General features: G+C 39.4%; 1 protein-coding gene across 1 annotated transcript in view; it reads left to right on the top strand.

Moving 5' to 3' along the window:
• aff2 (AF4/FMR2 family, member 2) overlaps positions 1-17,207 on the top strand; it is a 154,111-nt gene that overhangs the window by 58,781 nt on the left and 78,123 nt on the right. The window contains 3 exon segments of the mRNA XM_041989755.1: positions 1,990-2,076; positions 3,709-3,745; positions 8,072-8,132. Of these exon segments, the coding sequence (XP_041845689.1) occupies positions 1,990-2,076; positions 3,709-3,745; positions 8,072-8,132 (185 nt within the window).

Raw genomic sequence — 17,207 nt, 5'->3', positions numbered from 1 at the left:
GAACTGGTGGTAAGGCTCCTTGGGTTGGACACATAGCCAGAGCTGCTGGATTATCCGGAGCAGTCATCTTTCCCTGGGAACCAGACTGGCTTATAGAATATCTCCACCCAGATGGCCCAGCTGGCACACCTCTGTATGCACTTATTTAGCAACCACCAAGGGGGGCCAGTTTGACACCTCTCATGCAGCCTCCGAGGAGGTCAATCGGGGCACTCCTTCAAAGCCGCCAAAACACAGGACACACTCGAGAAGGAATTGGCAGGGTTCAGGGAAATCCTTCGTCTGTCTCCAGCTCTGAGGCCCACGTCTCCAGCCTCGCTGTTTTTGGTGTTCAGTGTCATGTTCTGTGATTTTTGGTTTGTGCTTGTTAGTTTACCTGGGTTGATTGCTCATTCACTTCCCCTGTTCCTGATTGCTCCCTCTGTGTATTTAGACCCCATGGTTTTCAGTCTCTTTGTCAGGTCCTTGTGGTTTATTCCCTGCATCGTGTTGGTTTTCCTTTCATTTGGTTCTGGTTATTCCTGAGTTTTGGCATTCCCTCTCCCTCCTCTCCCTCAGTCTTAAAAAAATTACAGCTGCAACTTTTAAGGAGAAGTCGCCGAGATGCTTTTTTTTTTATTTTTATTTTTTATAACATGACATCAACACATCCAGCTGCTTCCAAAACTACGGAAATGATACTGTAAACATGACCTCTCTGTCTGCAGTGAATGAATAACTTATGCTCTGTCATACTTAATAGGCATTTTTATTATGTATGGTTAAGATGTAAGAAACAGTAGACAATGTCTGGGATGAGTGGAAACTCGTAGCATGTATGGGTGCATTAATGAGACAGTCATCATGTTACACTCTCATATTCATGTACTAATGGAAGTATAACATTGTTGGGCTAACAAACACATTCAGGTGTGAGCAGAGGTCCCATCTGTCAGATCGCAGAAACTCTTCTGTGAGGGACGTAAGGATGTCAGAGAGTGGTTGCCTAGCAACATACCATACGTCGTCAGGACTGTGTAATTGTAGAGAAAGAAAAACACATACATGTCCATGTCTACAGACTCATCCTTGAGCATCTTCTGCATTGTTGAGCTCACTTATGCATGCACCCCAAGCTACACACACACACACATTTCCAAACACACAAACGCAAACGTGCGTCATCTGCTGAGTATGAGTCATCCCTCCAGAGGGGCTGAAGAGATGCATGGTGGGAAATCCAGCCTGTTTGGCCCAGTGACCTGCTGCATGGCAGTTTTAATGCCATAATGACGTTGGATTTTGTTGCAGATAAACAACTTTATTCAGATTAAAATATCATTTACAACTAGTTCAGCTTAAATGTTGGCAGTTGTAAGAGTTCATAAGAAAGAAAATAATAATCTGCTTAGCTACCTTTTCATTTTTTTCTGTAAGCATGTTATTTTGTGAGAACTGTGAGAAAACAAACACACACATACACACTTATGTTTTTCCTGTTAAGTAATTGAAGCTTCTACTTATTGAGGCTGGAATTCGACTGTGTGATTAGAGTAATTGAAAGGGGAGTCTGCAGCTGCCGTGCTGCTTAGCTGTTATTCAGCCAACTGGAGTCAGCTTTTATTTTAGTAATTTAACAGGTCTGAACTTAACTCACTCTCAGCACACCGATCCCTGGTGTGCCACAAACTCCCCATGCACCTCTCAGTTTATAGTATAAGTTATATTAAAGCTCTCTCTGATGAGGATTGCTGCAGCACAACCTTGATTGAATGCTGACTCCACTCCTTCGCTCCAAAGTTGTTGCATAAGCAGCCCCCTTTGCTCCAATTAGCTTAACTTTACCCATTATTGTTATTCACCAGACACGACCAACATGAGAGAAAACGTTCATTTTATCTGAGTTATTTCCTGGTTTTGTTTAGCAATAAAAGCATAGATGCTATCTCTGCACTCCTTTCCAATGATAAATTATAATAATGTAATAAAGATGTATGCTCATGTGTTTAGGAGATGACCCATTCCTGGCCTCCTCCACTCACAGCCATACACACTCCTGGGAAAGCTGATCAGACTAAGTTCCCCATCCCGAACAAGGTTAGTACACTCAGATTTTAAGCCTGCTAATGTATGCTGTCAGAAATTTTGTTATTGTGTTCTTCAGCTCATCTTGTTTTTTAGGAGATTTTTTTTTTTTTTTTTTAAGTCTCATTTTCGTGCCATCATAAATCTCATATAACCAGACACACTCATCTGGGACAATTTTAATGACTTGGCTTTTGAGAGATTGTTAAACAACAATATTTGATTTTTATAAAATGTAAACAATCCATCTTTTATACCAATGCAAGGTCAAGAGGGATGGAGCCTAAACCAGCAGCTACTAGGTGAGAGGCCGGCTATATACTGGACAGGTCGCCACTCCATCACAGAGCCAACACAGAGAGACAAACAATCCTTCACACCCCTTACATTCACTCCTGGAGAGAATTTAGAATTAACCCAACATGCATGTAAACAAATACAGCCTAAAAACCCAAGTTCAGTTTGCAGCTCGTGTATCTGTGGTAGAGTTGTGCAGCAGGTTCATGTTCACTGCAGCGACAGCCTTTAAACATGCATCACACCTAACAGTCAGACTTGGTACTACTGGGGATTTCAACATTATTCGTGTCCAAGTTTGCTTTCACTGTTCACAGTCAAGCAATCAGACCTTTTAAATAAAGTATAACCGTGTTGGCCAGAGGCAGCGCTGTATCAAGAAGTACTGAAAGAGAAGGCAAGACAACGAAGAAGAAAACTGGCTCATCTGTTGGTTAATGGAGGACAACTTCTCTTTCCACAAAACATGGAGCTGCATCAGACTCTAGCGGTCCGGGGTTGACCATATTTCTATCAGAATTTTTCCCACTTCTGACTGTGAGCCAGTTCTCCTGGCTATCATCCCGCATATTTTCTTTTGTTGCATTTACCCACAATGCCCTGCGTTGTACCTGTCAGCACTTTTGCTTTGTAATCTACTTCCTGCATTTGGTTCACTTGAAGTGGACCGAGACCTACGTATGCAGTTCGCTTCTTCGGTCCGCATCAGAGTTAGTTTGCATATTCACACATTTCCCAGAATTTATTTCTACTCAGAAAGCTGTTCTTCTTGATCAGGAACGAGGCACAATAATAACACCCTTCATATCATGGAGCAGTGTTCATGGGAAATCTAGTGATAGCATTATCAGGATAGTGGAAGTTTTTATTTTTACCTCCAAAAATTCATTTGAATCTACTTTTAGTAAATTGATGGGTGGTTATTTAGAGCCTGATGGTATGTATCTCATTTCTAAATCTGGGAAATTAACAAAGCAAAGCATTTTCTACATGGGTAACATAGTTCCGCCTGCTCTGGGGACAAACTAGTAGAAGTTGTATTTTCAACATTGCAATAGGAGTTTGCTTTTATGATCTGCACTGATGGTGATGTCAAAAGAAACAGCAGTGTAAACAGAGAGGCAGTAAAGCCAGTACTTCATAAATGAGGCAGGACTGTTGTGGTGCTTTCATATCACAGCTTCTCACTAATCCTTCCAGTGAGTTTTAAAAAATAAGGTGGAGCTTCAGCACAGGGAAATGAGAAGATCTGACCCGGCTTTCTCCTTCTGCTGTGAAATCAATAATGACATGTGCTGGTTTATTCATTCAGTTAATTTCCCTCTTTTCTTCTCACCATCTCTCCAGGAGCCCCAGCATGTGACCTCAGGCTACAACACCCAGAGTAAGTTTTCCAGCGTAAACACACTCACACACAAGCTCTGCCTTAATTAACGCTGGAGAGGCCATTAAGCCAACCTCATCCAGAAGAAGTGTGAAGAAACAACCGATGTTGAAATAAAATTCATGACAGAGGCGTATGGAAGTCTGGAAAACTTTTGCTTTCATCTTTCTGGGAAGAAATGAAACAAACATGACTAAAATGTGGGAGCAGGAGACTGGTTGTAAAGGTGAATGTGAGGAAACTGACAGCAAAATAAAACTAAATTACACATTTAATGTACAATCTATATTTGAGTAGCTAAAATTCTTTTCAAATAGGGGGAAAAAGTCATTAAAGTATGAATCCTGCTTTTCTGACCAGGAATACGCTGTGCTTGTTGAAAAAGTCACCCAGTCCCTCCTAATTTACATATAAGACATCTGATCACAGTCCAGGCGATTTTAAGTTAATGAAGATTAATTATTTCCAGGGTTTTATGCAAAAGGTTGAATTTCAGATGTGATTCTTTGAATAATATCTCGAGATAAAGATCAAATGTTAAGGGCAAATAAAATGTACAGGTACAATCACCTCATTCCAGTAATGACATGAACAGTCTACCAGGACACTAATTATCCCAAAGTCATAAATATGCAGACCTGTTTAATAATCTGGGGTTTATAATTTACCAGGAACAGCCACAGTTTATTAGGTCATGTAAACATGCCTCATTACCTGGCCAACTCGAGTTTTAAGCTCTCTTTGTTTGACGAAGTGTTATGAAACTCATAGAGGGGTTTATTTATTTGATTAAATCTAATAAACAGACCAGTCTTGTTCCTTTTTACTTTATAAAGCCCAGAGTAGCAATGCAGTTGTTATTCTAGATTGTGAGAAATTTCACCCAACTGTAAAGGATCTGATTCTCCAAACAGTAAACATTCGTTCTGATGTCTACTGCATGTGGGATGCAGGCAACCCACTAGTACTACTCAGAACCATTAAAAACAAACAATAACAAAAGAAAATGTCCCTAATAGCTTTATTACAAGTCACCGGTGTGAGGCCAGCCAGTCCACCCTGGGATATCAGCAAACAGCTGTTACAGAAAGGGAAAGTATGTTAATATACGTGTGTCAGTGCCATAGACTGTATATAAAAGATAGATAGATAGAGCTTCTGTGAAGCCACCCGTAGGCTTCTGAAGAGCTGAACTGAAGCTCATTGGGGGGTCCACCGTCGGCATCTTGGCAGCGTCACGCGTGTCGTCATTCTTAGAAAATCCAAAAATGGGCAAAGAGGTGGAGCTGAGAAGGGGATTGTGAAGGTGGGGGTAGATGATTGACACCCATCAAACTCCGAGCTGCCTGTAGTTAAGAGCTATCCGAGCTAACCCAGAGCTAACGATAGCTAACCAGCTAACAAAGGTAGGCAGGCTAAAGCTAAGGCGCACTGTTAGCCAGCTAAAAACCACGGATATTGTATACCTGTCAATCAAAAGGACATGCCCTAATTATGCGAATTTCAAGATTAAATAACATCCAAACAGTGCCACATGTGCTTTGTGGACTTGGAGAAGACATTCGACCATGTCCCCTGGGGACTCCTGTGGGGGGGTACTCCGGGAGTATGAAGTGCCAGACTCGCTTGTACGAGCTGTCCGGTCCCTGTATGACCGGTGTCAGAGCTTGGTCCGCATTGTCTGCAGTAAATCAGAATCGTTTTCAGTGAGGGTTGGACTCCGCCAAGGCTGCCCTTTTGTCACAGATTCTGTTCATAACTTTTATGGACAGAATTTCTAGGTGCAGCCGAGGTGTTGAGGGGATCCGGTTCGGTGGCCTCAGGACTGGGTCTCTGCTCTTTGCGGATGATGTGGTCCTGTTGGCTTCGTCGGGCCGTGATCTTCAGCTCTCACTGGAGCGATTCGCAGCCGAGTGTGAAGCGGCTGGGATGGGAATCAGCACCTCTAAATCCAAGACCATGGTCCTCGGCCGGAAAACGGTGGAGTGCTCTCTCCGGGTCTGCAAAAGGGTCCTGGCCCAAGTGGAGGAGTTCACGTATCTCAGGGTTTTGTTCACGGGTGAGGGAAGGATGGTGCAGGAGATCGACAGGAGGATCGGTGCAGCGTCTGCAGTGATGCAGACTTTGCATTGATCTGTCGTGGTGAAGAAGGAGCTGAGCCAAAAGGCAAAGTTCTCGATTTACCGGTCGATCTACGTTCCTACGCTCACCTATGGTCATGAGCTGTGGGTAGTGACCGAAAGAACAAGATCGCAAATAAAAGTGGCCGAAACGAGTTTTTTCCGCAGGGTGGCCGGGCTCTCCCTTAGAGATAGGGTGAGAAGCTCAGTGATCCGGGAGGGGCTCAGAGTAGAGCCGCTGTTCCTCCACATCGAGAGGAGCCAGATGAGGTGGCTCGGGCATCTGGTTAGGATGCCTCCTGGACACCTCCCTGGTGAGGTGTTCCGGGCACGTCCTACCGGAAAGAGGCCCCAGGGAAGACCCAGGACACGCTGGATGGACTACATCTCTCGGCTGGCCTGGGAACGCCTCGAGATCCCCCCAGATGAGCTGGTGAATGTAGCCGGGAGAGGGAAGTCTGGGTTTCCCTGCTTAGGTAGCTGCCCCCGCGACCCGACTCCGGATAAGTGGCAGAAAATGGATGGATGGAACAGATGACTTACAAAAAAAATTCACCCCCCTCACAGTTGTTATGAAGGTAAACTTAATAAAACCTATTAATCCTAAAATGGATTTTTGTACCAGGCTTTAAACATGTTTATTTCTGCTGTGAAGTTGGTCTTTTTAACATGGGAGTCTATGGGGATTTGCTCTGTTTTGGAGCCAGCCCCTAGTGGATGAGGGGGGAACTGCAATTTTTTGCATTTCACCGCCGGAGGTTGCGGCTTGATTTGGTAACATTACATTCCTCTATATTAGTCTGTACAAAGACAGTGAAAACGTAGACATGGACTTCTAAGCTAATCAAGTTAAGTAGCAAAAAACATTCAAACAAATAACAAAAAGAGAAAATACGACGAATTGCAAAACATTTAGAAGCAACAGGTAGGTTTTTCCTCCTCACCTGTACGTAATTAAAACATTATTTCCTGGTAAAATAATGGAACAATCAACAATTCGCTTCAGCTTTATAGCGGCAGTTCACAACAGTCATCTCAAGGTATTTTACAGACATAAGCAATTTAAGCCAGTTCACTGTGATCCAATTAAAACAAACATATTAATCCAATTTATATTAAATATGTTCACACAAGCCGGTTATTAGAAAATTATAGCCTATCTAAGGCTATTTAAGAACACCAAAATTAAAAGTGCAAAACTTCATCAGACCTGTGTCTTCTCCTTTCAGCAGCTAATATCCTGCTTTGCTTCAGTAGTAAATATTGACAACAGCAGCTGAACCCCTTAAGGCCAACTGTTTGCATCAAACCACTTCTGGCCTATGTTTATTTTGTATTTAATTTTTACATTTTATTAATTTATATACTTATATTCACTTTTATTTATGTATTTATTTCTAAATTATTTATTTATTATTAATCTTTATTTATTGTTATTCATTCATTTAATATTAAATTGTACTTTAGTTCTAGTTTTTTTCTTTGTCATTTTTTTTACAGATTTTTTTCACAGTATTTACTTTTTTTTTAAATAAATGCAAATAAATTTCAGTGTTAAGGGGTTAATTACAAAATACTTTCTTTCAAAAATTGAAAAGTCAAACTACCCTTAAGATATTTGTTGATACTCCTTTTATACCTAATTGTGGCACCCTCACCTGCCATCAGTATGACTTTGTCTTTTGACCTTCTTGACTTTCTCACAGTTTCATTTGGATCCAATACTAGCAACTAATTCTAAATTTGCTCATATTTTGTAAATACATTTTGTTGCATTTTATTGCATTTTTAGAGGTTACTCTTTGTTACTTTTTATTGAAATCAGACTACAGTCAAACAGGCCACAAAGGAGTACTTACTAAACATTCAGAGTCAAACATTAATAGATGACTACTTTTTATGAAGGTCTTCAAGAGCTTTTCCAGCGTTATTGCAGTTTTATATGTGAAAAAATGTGCAAAATTTTCCCGCTGTCAGGCTACTGACCAGTATATAAAATCCAGGGAAAAAACTGTTTCAAAAGTCAGTGAAGCATGTTTCTGTAGAGTTTCATCTGAACGTCTGCTACCAAAGCAAAGCCATAAAAACATGCTAATTGTCACCACAACCCAGCTGTATTTTCTGGTGTGACAATGCTAAAAGTCTGTAGATGTGAGCTGTGAACCATCACAAACCTGAAACAGTGATTGAATGTGTTGTGTTGCAGAGCGATGCACCGTCTCAGCTAACAAGCCTGCTGCTAAACCACCAACAGCACCACAGAAATCGTGAGTATCCCTCTCCCTGACACACACACACACACACACACACACACAAACACACACGTAAAATGAGAATTTCTGACCTGCTGCTGCGTTTGCCTCAAGGTAAAATTAAACTTGTCTCTTGGATGGAATTCACTGGTGGTAGAAGGAAAGAAAAAAAAGATTGTGTGGATCAGAGCGGGAAAGTGCAGCTACATTAATTTAACGCGAGCCAGGAGCATATTGCAACACCTCTGGCTGCAGTCCACTCCACATCACTCACAAAGCTGTAAAGCAGGATTCATGGCAAGATGAAACTGGGAAGGCAGGAAATTTGGCTTGTAAACTGCCTCATGATCGACTTATCCTACCTTTGACCACAACAAGCTTAATAATTTTGTTTTAGAAACTGTAAACACCTTGAAGAGTAAATTGCTCAATCATAACTTGGCAACCTGAAGCAGGATTTTTAGCCATTACAGATGAAAAAAGATATGAATTAAAGTTCTTAGCAGTGTTTTTTTGCTGTAATATAAGCTAAAATGTTAGCATGGTTGTGTAACTAGCTTATAATCGATGTGATCATTTTAAAAGCAATGATCTTAGTACCTGGATGCTAATTCGGGATGGCAGATTGTTTTTATATTATGTTTTCAAAAACTACCAACACCATACTGATGCAGCCTGAAATAAGACAATCGGCGATTAGACCTATTAAACTGATATCAATGATAGCTGTACATCTATGAAATTCTCATTCTCTCAACATACGTCTTATGTTTTTATTTATCAATGATACACGCTCACCGGCCACTTTATCAGGTCTGCCATGCAGGTTGGAACCACTTTTTCCTTCAGAACTGTCTTAACTCTTGGTCTTATAGATTCAGCAAGGTGGCTGTGGAGGCCGTTAGAGTACAGTAAACTTATTGTCATGTTTAAGAAAGCATTTGGAGATGATCTGAGCCAGGGCTGGCAACTTTTTAAAAACCCTTGGAATGAGATTTGGTGGAATCGACCAAAATTTTGCAGCATACATGGCAGCAAGACATGAGAATCATTTTGTCTCGTAATGTGCAGGTTTAATAAAAAAAATACAGCACTCAGGAGTACCAAAATGAAAAATGTGAATAACTAGTTCTTCAAAGTACCAAGAAAAACTTCAAAATAAAACTGGAAACAGCTCAACTACACAAAGGAAGTGACACTAAGACACTTTTTTGTGGCCTTAATTAACAGCTGATCGAGGTGGTGAGAAAGTACGAAAATGAATGCAGCATGTGGAAAATAAAGACACTGCGTGCTCAGACCTGCCCACCATGAACGGAGTTTCTCATTAAATATAAAAATCACTGAAGTAACCGGACCAATGCAAACTTTCTCTTGGTTTTGCAAGAACAAAGTCCTCACTTGTCATGGAGTCTGTGACAAGCTTTACTCTCTACTACAAGGAGGACAGACCCCATATAACCTAGATAAAAACAAGATTATCTTTACCTGCTTATAGTCTAATTCAGGGTTGAGGGGAAGCTGGAGCCTTTCTCAGCAACTAGCAGACGAGAGGCAACTACACCTGGACAGGTCACCAGTCCATCACAGGGCCACGTTCTGACCCATGTCACTCCCTTATTTTTATTGCACTAAATGAATGAATTCTGTAATAATTATAAAACAGGCCCTTTTTTTCCCTTTTTCCAGGTTAGATATTTTATAAGGTATTAAATCTGACTCAAGCACCAACAGGAGGTGATATAATAACCAGACTCTGACTCATGCATCAGTCGTTGTGGCTTAAAGTTGGAAAATTATTCTCCTGTTTTATTTTGTCCAGTTCTGTTCTCTTCTACAGTCATTTAGCAGATGCTTTTATACAAAGCGACTTACATTTGAGAGTATTTTTTTTTTCTTTGTTACTTTAAAACATCATGGTAGATCATTTGTTATCAACGTTACAGACTTCAGTGTCTGGTGCATTCAGTTTATCAGATAACACGATGCCAGGAGCATTTTCACAATCCTGAAATTACAAGGAATCCATTGATACCAGATATGTCATGATTGATTAGTGGGAAAGGACTAAAATATCGATACAAAGTGGAAATTTCTTATGGCGAGGCAGAAAAACCTTTCTGATAGTAATTAATCTGTGTTCCTCCATTCAGGGAAAAGGATTTTGATATTCATATTAATTAATTAGACATTTTAAAATAGACCACAAAAAAACTTTTCAATCCAGGATTTTCAAGGGTCTCCAACCTGCAGTGGCCCGACTGCATTCAGGGAAAACGCTGATTAATTACGATCAGAAATTCATCAAAGTTGTTACCACTAATCATGTGACATCGAGACGTCGCAGTAAAAATAGTTCAGCTTTGTGTCCATATTTTATTCCTTTCCCAGTCAGACAGTTCCCAGTCAGGCAGTTCAATACAAAACATGACTCAGCAATATTTACTGGAGAATAAATTTCACCATATTATTTTAAACATATTTGTTGGAGCACATTTCTAACAATCACTTATAATAATGTCTTTCTGTAAATATAAATAAACATGAGTAAGGTCTGACTATATGTCTTTTATTATGCTGACTTTTGACTTTTAAAGCAAACTTCTTTATTAATGTAAGCGATAAAAATGACGTCTGTATTTTCTAACTTAAATACATATGAATTTTGATTAGATTATGAATTCTCTATTTGTATGTTTCACTTAGTTTGACAACACAGAAAAAGGATGATTTTTTTCATAAAGTCTATTACAACCGTATTATTATTTATGGTATTGTTTCAGTTTTAGGGTGGTAGCAGTGGTTAGGAAGCAGCAGTATCAGTTGGGTTAGCAAAGGGAAGCAGATGGAACATAATGCTGCTCATTTCATAAACATAGCAGGTCTTGGTAATAAAAAATATTATCTGAGTAATGAGGGACCTGGGCTCCTGTAGCCCTAAGTCTAGCAACGCCCCTGCCCTCACAGTTTCTGCAGGCATAGTTTATGGATCACAAGTCTTTTTTCAGACTCAACAGATAGATCGCAAATAAACTCAGCTGTCAACAATGTGGCTGATATTTTTTACTGCACATCTAAACTAAACATGAAACCTTAGTTTGAAGATTGCAGGGACTCCTGCTGTTAAACATTAACACAAAAACTTAAATCTAACTTTGAGCTCTTTTAACCCAGTGTGTTCAAACGGCCACGCAAACTAGCCTCAAGTGTCTGCTAATTAGTGGCATGGAAACTGCCTATAGTACAAACAGAAGATGTATGGCTTGATCTCAGACACAAGGAATGAAATGTTACAACTGACCCCATAGTCAGGGTCATTGTAACATGCATTGTGGTGAAATATAACATTATGAAATTAGAACTTTTAAACAAAAATGCTGTGGTCCCACAGCTTAGAAGTTAAAGACGCACTACATAAATGTCCAACCAATTTCTGGAGCTGCGTCCCGAGGTTGAGAAATCACACTATTTACTTTTTCATCTAGGATGTCACATGTTTCGCTTCACATGCTAGCAAACGGATATAAACACACCGGCTGTTTTTGAACGTGCACCGTGGCTGATTCAGTAAAGAAACGCAAGAAGACATTATCAGAGGAAAAAGTAGTAATGTTTCCATGTCAATGGAGTTTCAATGCAGTAATAACAAACATAGAATATGATAAGCAACAGGCTTTTGCTGGCTGAAGAGAGCTCACAGTACAGATAGGACATAAGATGGATGCTGGATTAGTCATTGATGGGGAGGCACGTCACTAGGAGCATTGCATAAATTTTGTCGTGAGTCTTTAGATTAAACTAACATCTTAATCACTAACATCGGTTTGATCCGCTTGAGTAAAATGCAGTGTGAAAGCAAATTAAACTAAAGGTTTGGAGATTTTCTGGTTTCCCACCCCACAAACAAAGACTATCCCTGGTGCAAATGCACCTTAAAACAAAGTCATTCAAATCACAATTTCTAAACTGTTAAAACCTATCCCATGAAAGCGTGTTACTGTCCCCAAGTGCATTATCAATGAGCTAGCTCGCCATACAGTTCACAACTAAAACATTACCACAAATAACCTGATTGAAAAACAGCAAAACAAACACATAATCAACATGTTAAATGTTTGACAAGTTCAACTACAAAGCAAGCTATGTAGTCACAAAAATAATTTGGGCAAAAGAAATTACTTTCTTACCTCAAAATGATATTTTCCCTGATAAATTCTGCTGTTTATGCCTCAAGGTAATACTTTTTCACATGCAGACTAAGGACTACACTGAACATGTGCAGAGTGAATTAGATGATTCCTAACTTCCCTTTGATTGGAGCAATTGCAAGTGTTACAACTGTCCCCGGTCTCCCTTCCTGATATTACCTGCCTGAAGCACCAACGGACTTAGAGTATCATCTGTCTCCGCACTACCTGTCCTCCTCCTCTTCTCTTTAATTTGCCTCATCACCTCTGCTTCTGTTTCGACTGATTCTCAGATGTTTTAGGAGGGTTGTGGTCTTTACACATCAAACTGTGCATCGTTGCTGTTTGTGGAGCTGAAATATCTCCACACATCACTGTGTGTCAGACTGGTCTATGAGCGGAGAATGAGCCGCGCTGCTGCAACGCGACTCTGCGTCTTTTTCGCCAATGCCTATGGCAGGCGGCAGAAGTAGTTCTTACTTATCCTAAAGTTTAGTTATATAAATATCGGTATAGGAGGAATAGATATTTCAGTACTGATCCGCACATCACTACTATTTATTCTTTTTAGATAATAACTTGGATCAAATTGTTGCACTGGGACACCTGCCCAAGGGTAATGCGGCCCTCCGGGAATCCTCCCGAACCCCCCAATTAGCCGCTTCGACATTGCTCTTGATGTGTATTTCAGCGTGAGAAATCTGAGGTTTCGTGTGAGAGCGTGCACTCACGGCCAAGTTGAGGTGGCAGCCCTGTGAGCTTTGTGACATGGTGCATTATCCTGTCTACTCAGGTAGGCTGTGGTGGTTAAATCAGGCCACGTTGGTACTAAGGGTCCCAAAGTGGGCCAAAAAATATCCCCCCACCATTACACCAGCAGCAGCCTGAAGCGTTGATCCAAGCAGGATGGATCCATGTTTTCATGATGTTTCCACCAGATTCTGAGCCGAGCATCTGAATGTGGAGCTGAAATGGAGACTCATCAGACCAGCAACGTTTCTCCATCTTCTATTGTCCAGTGTTGGTGAGTGTGTGTGAATTGTAGCCTCAGTTTCCTGTTCTTAGCTGACAGGAGGCACCCGGTGTGTCTTCTGCTGCTGTAAACCATCTGCTTCAAGGCTCGAGTGCCCTTGTCTCCTGGTGTGGATGCTATTCTGCAGACCTTGGTTGGAATCAGTGCTGATTGGACTTCCTGTTGCCCTAGAGATGGTTGTGAGTAAAAATCCCAGTAAATCAGCAGTTTCTGAAATACTCAGTACAACAACCATGTCACATTCAAAGCCACTTAAATCCCCTTTCTTCCTCAAGCTGATGCTCAGTTTTAACTACAGCAAGTCGTCTTCACCATGTCCACATGACTACATGCTGCCATGTGATTGGCTGATTACATATTTCTGTTAGCAAGCAGTTGAACAGGTGAAGCTAATAAAGTGAATGTAAATGTTGCCTTTCGGTCTTTTTCTTAAATCATTAACTTGTCATACTGGTCATTTTTGTTTTTGTTGGGATCTGTTTTTGAACAATTTGATTTCTAAAAGAGTTAACTGACACTAAGAAAGCTCAAAAGTAGCATTTTAGCTATTCTTACACTGATGTTAGCTTTTTACTAAGTAGCTCTTTAGCTTAAAAGCTAGCTAGATTAAGCTAGGTTAAACTGCTTCCCTGCTAAGTAGGGGATGAAATTAAGCTTTTTTCTACCTTTTCCATAAATTAGCAAAGAGAAAAAGACCAAATAAGAATGAAATCAAAACTCTAGAATAATTACCCATGTTCTTTGAGGTTTCCTTCATCAAATGTGTTGCATCCTGCTTAATGCTTTCTTCTGTTGCAGAAGATCTGCTTTATATCCCTGAAATAATTAGTTTAATATGAAATCTTCTGTGTGAGTAATAAAAGCCAAGTGTAATGCATTATTTATGCATTTATTTAGAAAATACTGGCAAAAAGGGAAAAAATACATTATGAGTATGGTGATAAAACAGGCTTTTAAATGAAAAAATTACACGTTTATCTGAAAGGGTGATGTCTGCTGGATCTGCAACTTTTGGAAGGTCCTACTTTTCTTCTTCTAACACTAATAACCCTCTTTTTCTTGATCGCTAATTTATGCCAAGTTTATTTATTTGCCTCCTCACCCACCTACCCATTCAAATGTAAAACTGCTTCATTTATTTGTTTATAATGATCATAATTTGTCCATTTTCTGTTTTCTTCTTTTGTTGCCATGTTCGTTAGCATCAAATCTTTGACATAATAGGTAGGCTGAACTAAACTTCCTTGAGGAGTAATTGACACTGATACTACTGAATGTTTATGTCTCACTTAATAAAAAGTCATCCAGCAATAATCTCTGTGAAACAGCCTTTCTTCTATGCCATGACAGGTAGAAGACAGATAAAAATTGTGCTCTTTAATTATTTTCTTTCATTAGGGCAATCGATTCAGAGTGTACGTTCCTGCTTCAGGAGTTTCATTAAACTCTGATCCGATCACATGATGTTCAGTCAGCTGCATGGATGTAATGGAGTGGAAGAAGTGAGTAAACCTCTACCCTAGCGAGTCAGCGTTTTAATGCTGCTGGCTCAGAAACTCAGGAAACCCTTGGTATCTTGTTTTCATTAGCACAAAGGGCTCCGGTGGTGAACTGAGTCTTTGTGTTGGTCCAGCTGTTGAAACACTACATTTGGGTCAAGGTCTTGCTGTGAGGAGGACAATAGGTAGAACAAGACAGGGTTATAGGTTCAAATTACCGTTCAATACTCACCTGGTCTGCAGTAAACAAGATGTTGCTCACTAATAGTTTATTTTGTTCTCACTTTAACCTTTTATCTATGACTTTTTGTTACTGTATTTAAATTTTTTTTTCTATTTTTGACATGGATATCTTGATAAAAATTCTGATAAAAGGAGCCAAACAGGATGTAGACATAATATAGAGAATTATATCCGGCTACAACCCTTTGATGCACAGTGTCCATTACAGTGGACGCTTGTTTAAAGGATGTGTTCTACTTATGCATGAGTGTGGAGTAGGCGTTCTTTTAGAGGAAAAGGACATTTTGTGCGTAACAATGCGATTAATCGTAATTAATCACAACATTTCATGCAATTAATTAAAATGATTTTAATCATTAAAAATTTGTAATCGTTGCCCAGCACTACAGTATACTACCAGTATACAAACATACTGGATACTTTGGCACTTTCACACTATTTGCTATGATTAATGGTTTTATACCTTGTTAATTACATTTTACTGAGCCCGTGTCCCCTGGTGTGGATGTATAGTTTAGGTATATGAATATTACTTAGTGTTGGGTCACGATTAAAATCTTGAAAAACGATCAACTCCTTGATGCCTGTCGTAGTAAATTTGCAACAAACCCCTTCTGGTCTTTGTTTAGTTTTTATTTATTTATTTATTTATTTAATCCAACTGGTTTTTTTCATCTGTTTGGTGTTACTCGCTCTTATTTATGCGTTTATTTATTGTTGTATAAATTATTCACTATTTATCTTTATTTATGAATTGCATTTTCTTTCATTCCAGTCATTTTCTTGTTGTTTTCTCCCTGTTTTTTGGGGGTTTTTTTCCTGTATTTATTTCACTTTTATATAATTGTAGATACATTCTGGTGTACAGAGGTACTACAGAACTTTAGCAGATTTTCTCAGGGACGTTGTATAGTGCAGTTTCTCAGCTGCAGGATGCTGCTGGACATCTACGGTTCCAGGAAGGCACATGATAAATGTCACTGTGCCATCAAACGAGTCAGGAAAGCAACGTTTTTAACAACAGTGCATCTTTAATGGGTCAATGGCATTGTTGCGCACAAAATTAAAACAATTCAAAATTAGTATTTAGTACACTTATGTAAGAAGTACCCCTACATGAAGATCAGTGACTTTTGTCTAAAAAACATTTCTAAAAACAAATTAGCTGCTTTTTATTAACAGTTTTCCCTTCAAACAGCAGCAGGTGAAATATTTCTTGTAAATCTAAACTTAAAATTGATGTACAAAAAAAACAAATACATATGACAAAGAAAGATAAACATTTCAGGATTTATTAGTTTGAAAGTTAAAAGTCAGCAGGATGCATTTTAAAGCTGTGAAGCTGCCTTCCTTCTAAACACAGAGGGAATAATATCTGGTTTCAGCCATCAGCTTTACAGATAAAACAGGATTAACAGACTCAGATCTTCTATAAAGTGAGGATGAAGTGATAAATACTCAGTTAATCTATCATTTTACAGCTTCTCTTGAAAATTCCCGTTATGACGTATAAGTAGTAAGAGAAAAAGTCACATGTGATCAGTAACAAGGTGATGACGTTTTTAGCCTGTACAAAAGTTATTCAACAACTTTTTAAAACTTAAAGCCTTAAAAGAGGAAGAAACACCTGTTACGCCTCCAGGCCTTGGTCTTTCTTTATCTATCTTTATTCTTCTGTTGTATACTTTGGCTTGGTGTTTTCTTTGTCTTTTGATTTCAGATTGTGTTCTTTTACTTTTAATTTGTTTGCTGTTGATTAATTAACCACTTTACATTAACAATAAAAAATCTTGTCTTTAATGTTGTCATCTCCTTTCCCTAGCTCAGCTCAGCTGGGGTTGAAACAACACCGTTAAAATAATATTTTGCCTTTAAACTTTTCTTAGTAATTCCATAAAACGAGCAGTTGTACGCTTGTTTCTCTGCGTGGAAACGTCCACAGACACCTGTTCAGGTGATGGCTGCAGCAGTTGTCCTCTGAGATGCCCAAGCCGTTACCATTCCCTCCTGTGACCCATCACTTTTCTGTGTATTCAGATTTAGGGAGAAACGGACTTTTAAAATTTTTTTACAAAACTACTTTAACACTCAGTGAAATAGTTGTGGGAGACCATGACAAAGTTATCAT

This window comes from Melanotaenia boesemani, chromosome 7, assembly GCF_017639745.1.
Source record: "Melanotaenia boesemani isolate fMelBoe1 chromosome 7, fMelBoe1.pri, whole genome shotgun sequence".
NCBI lineage: Eukaryota > Metazoa > Chordata > Actinopteri > Atheriniformes > Melanotaeniidae > Melanotaenia > Melanotaenia boesemani.
The sequence above is the reverse complement of the archived record's forward strand: the minus strand, read 5'-3'. Positions and strand labels throughout refer to the sequence as shown.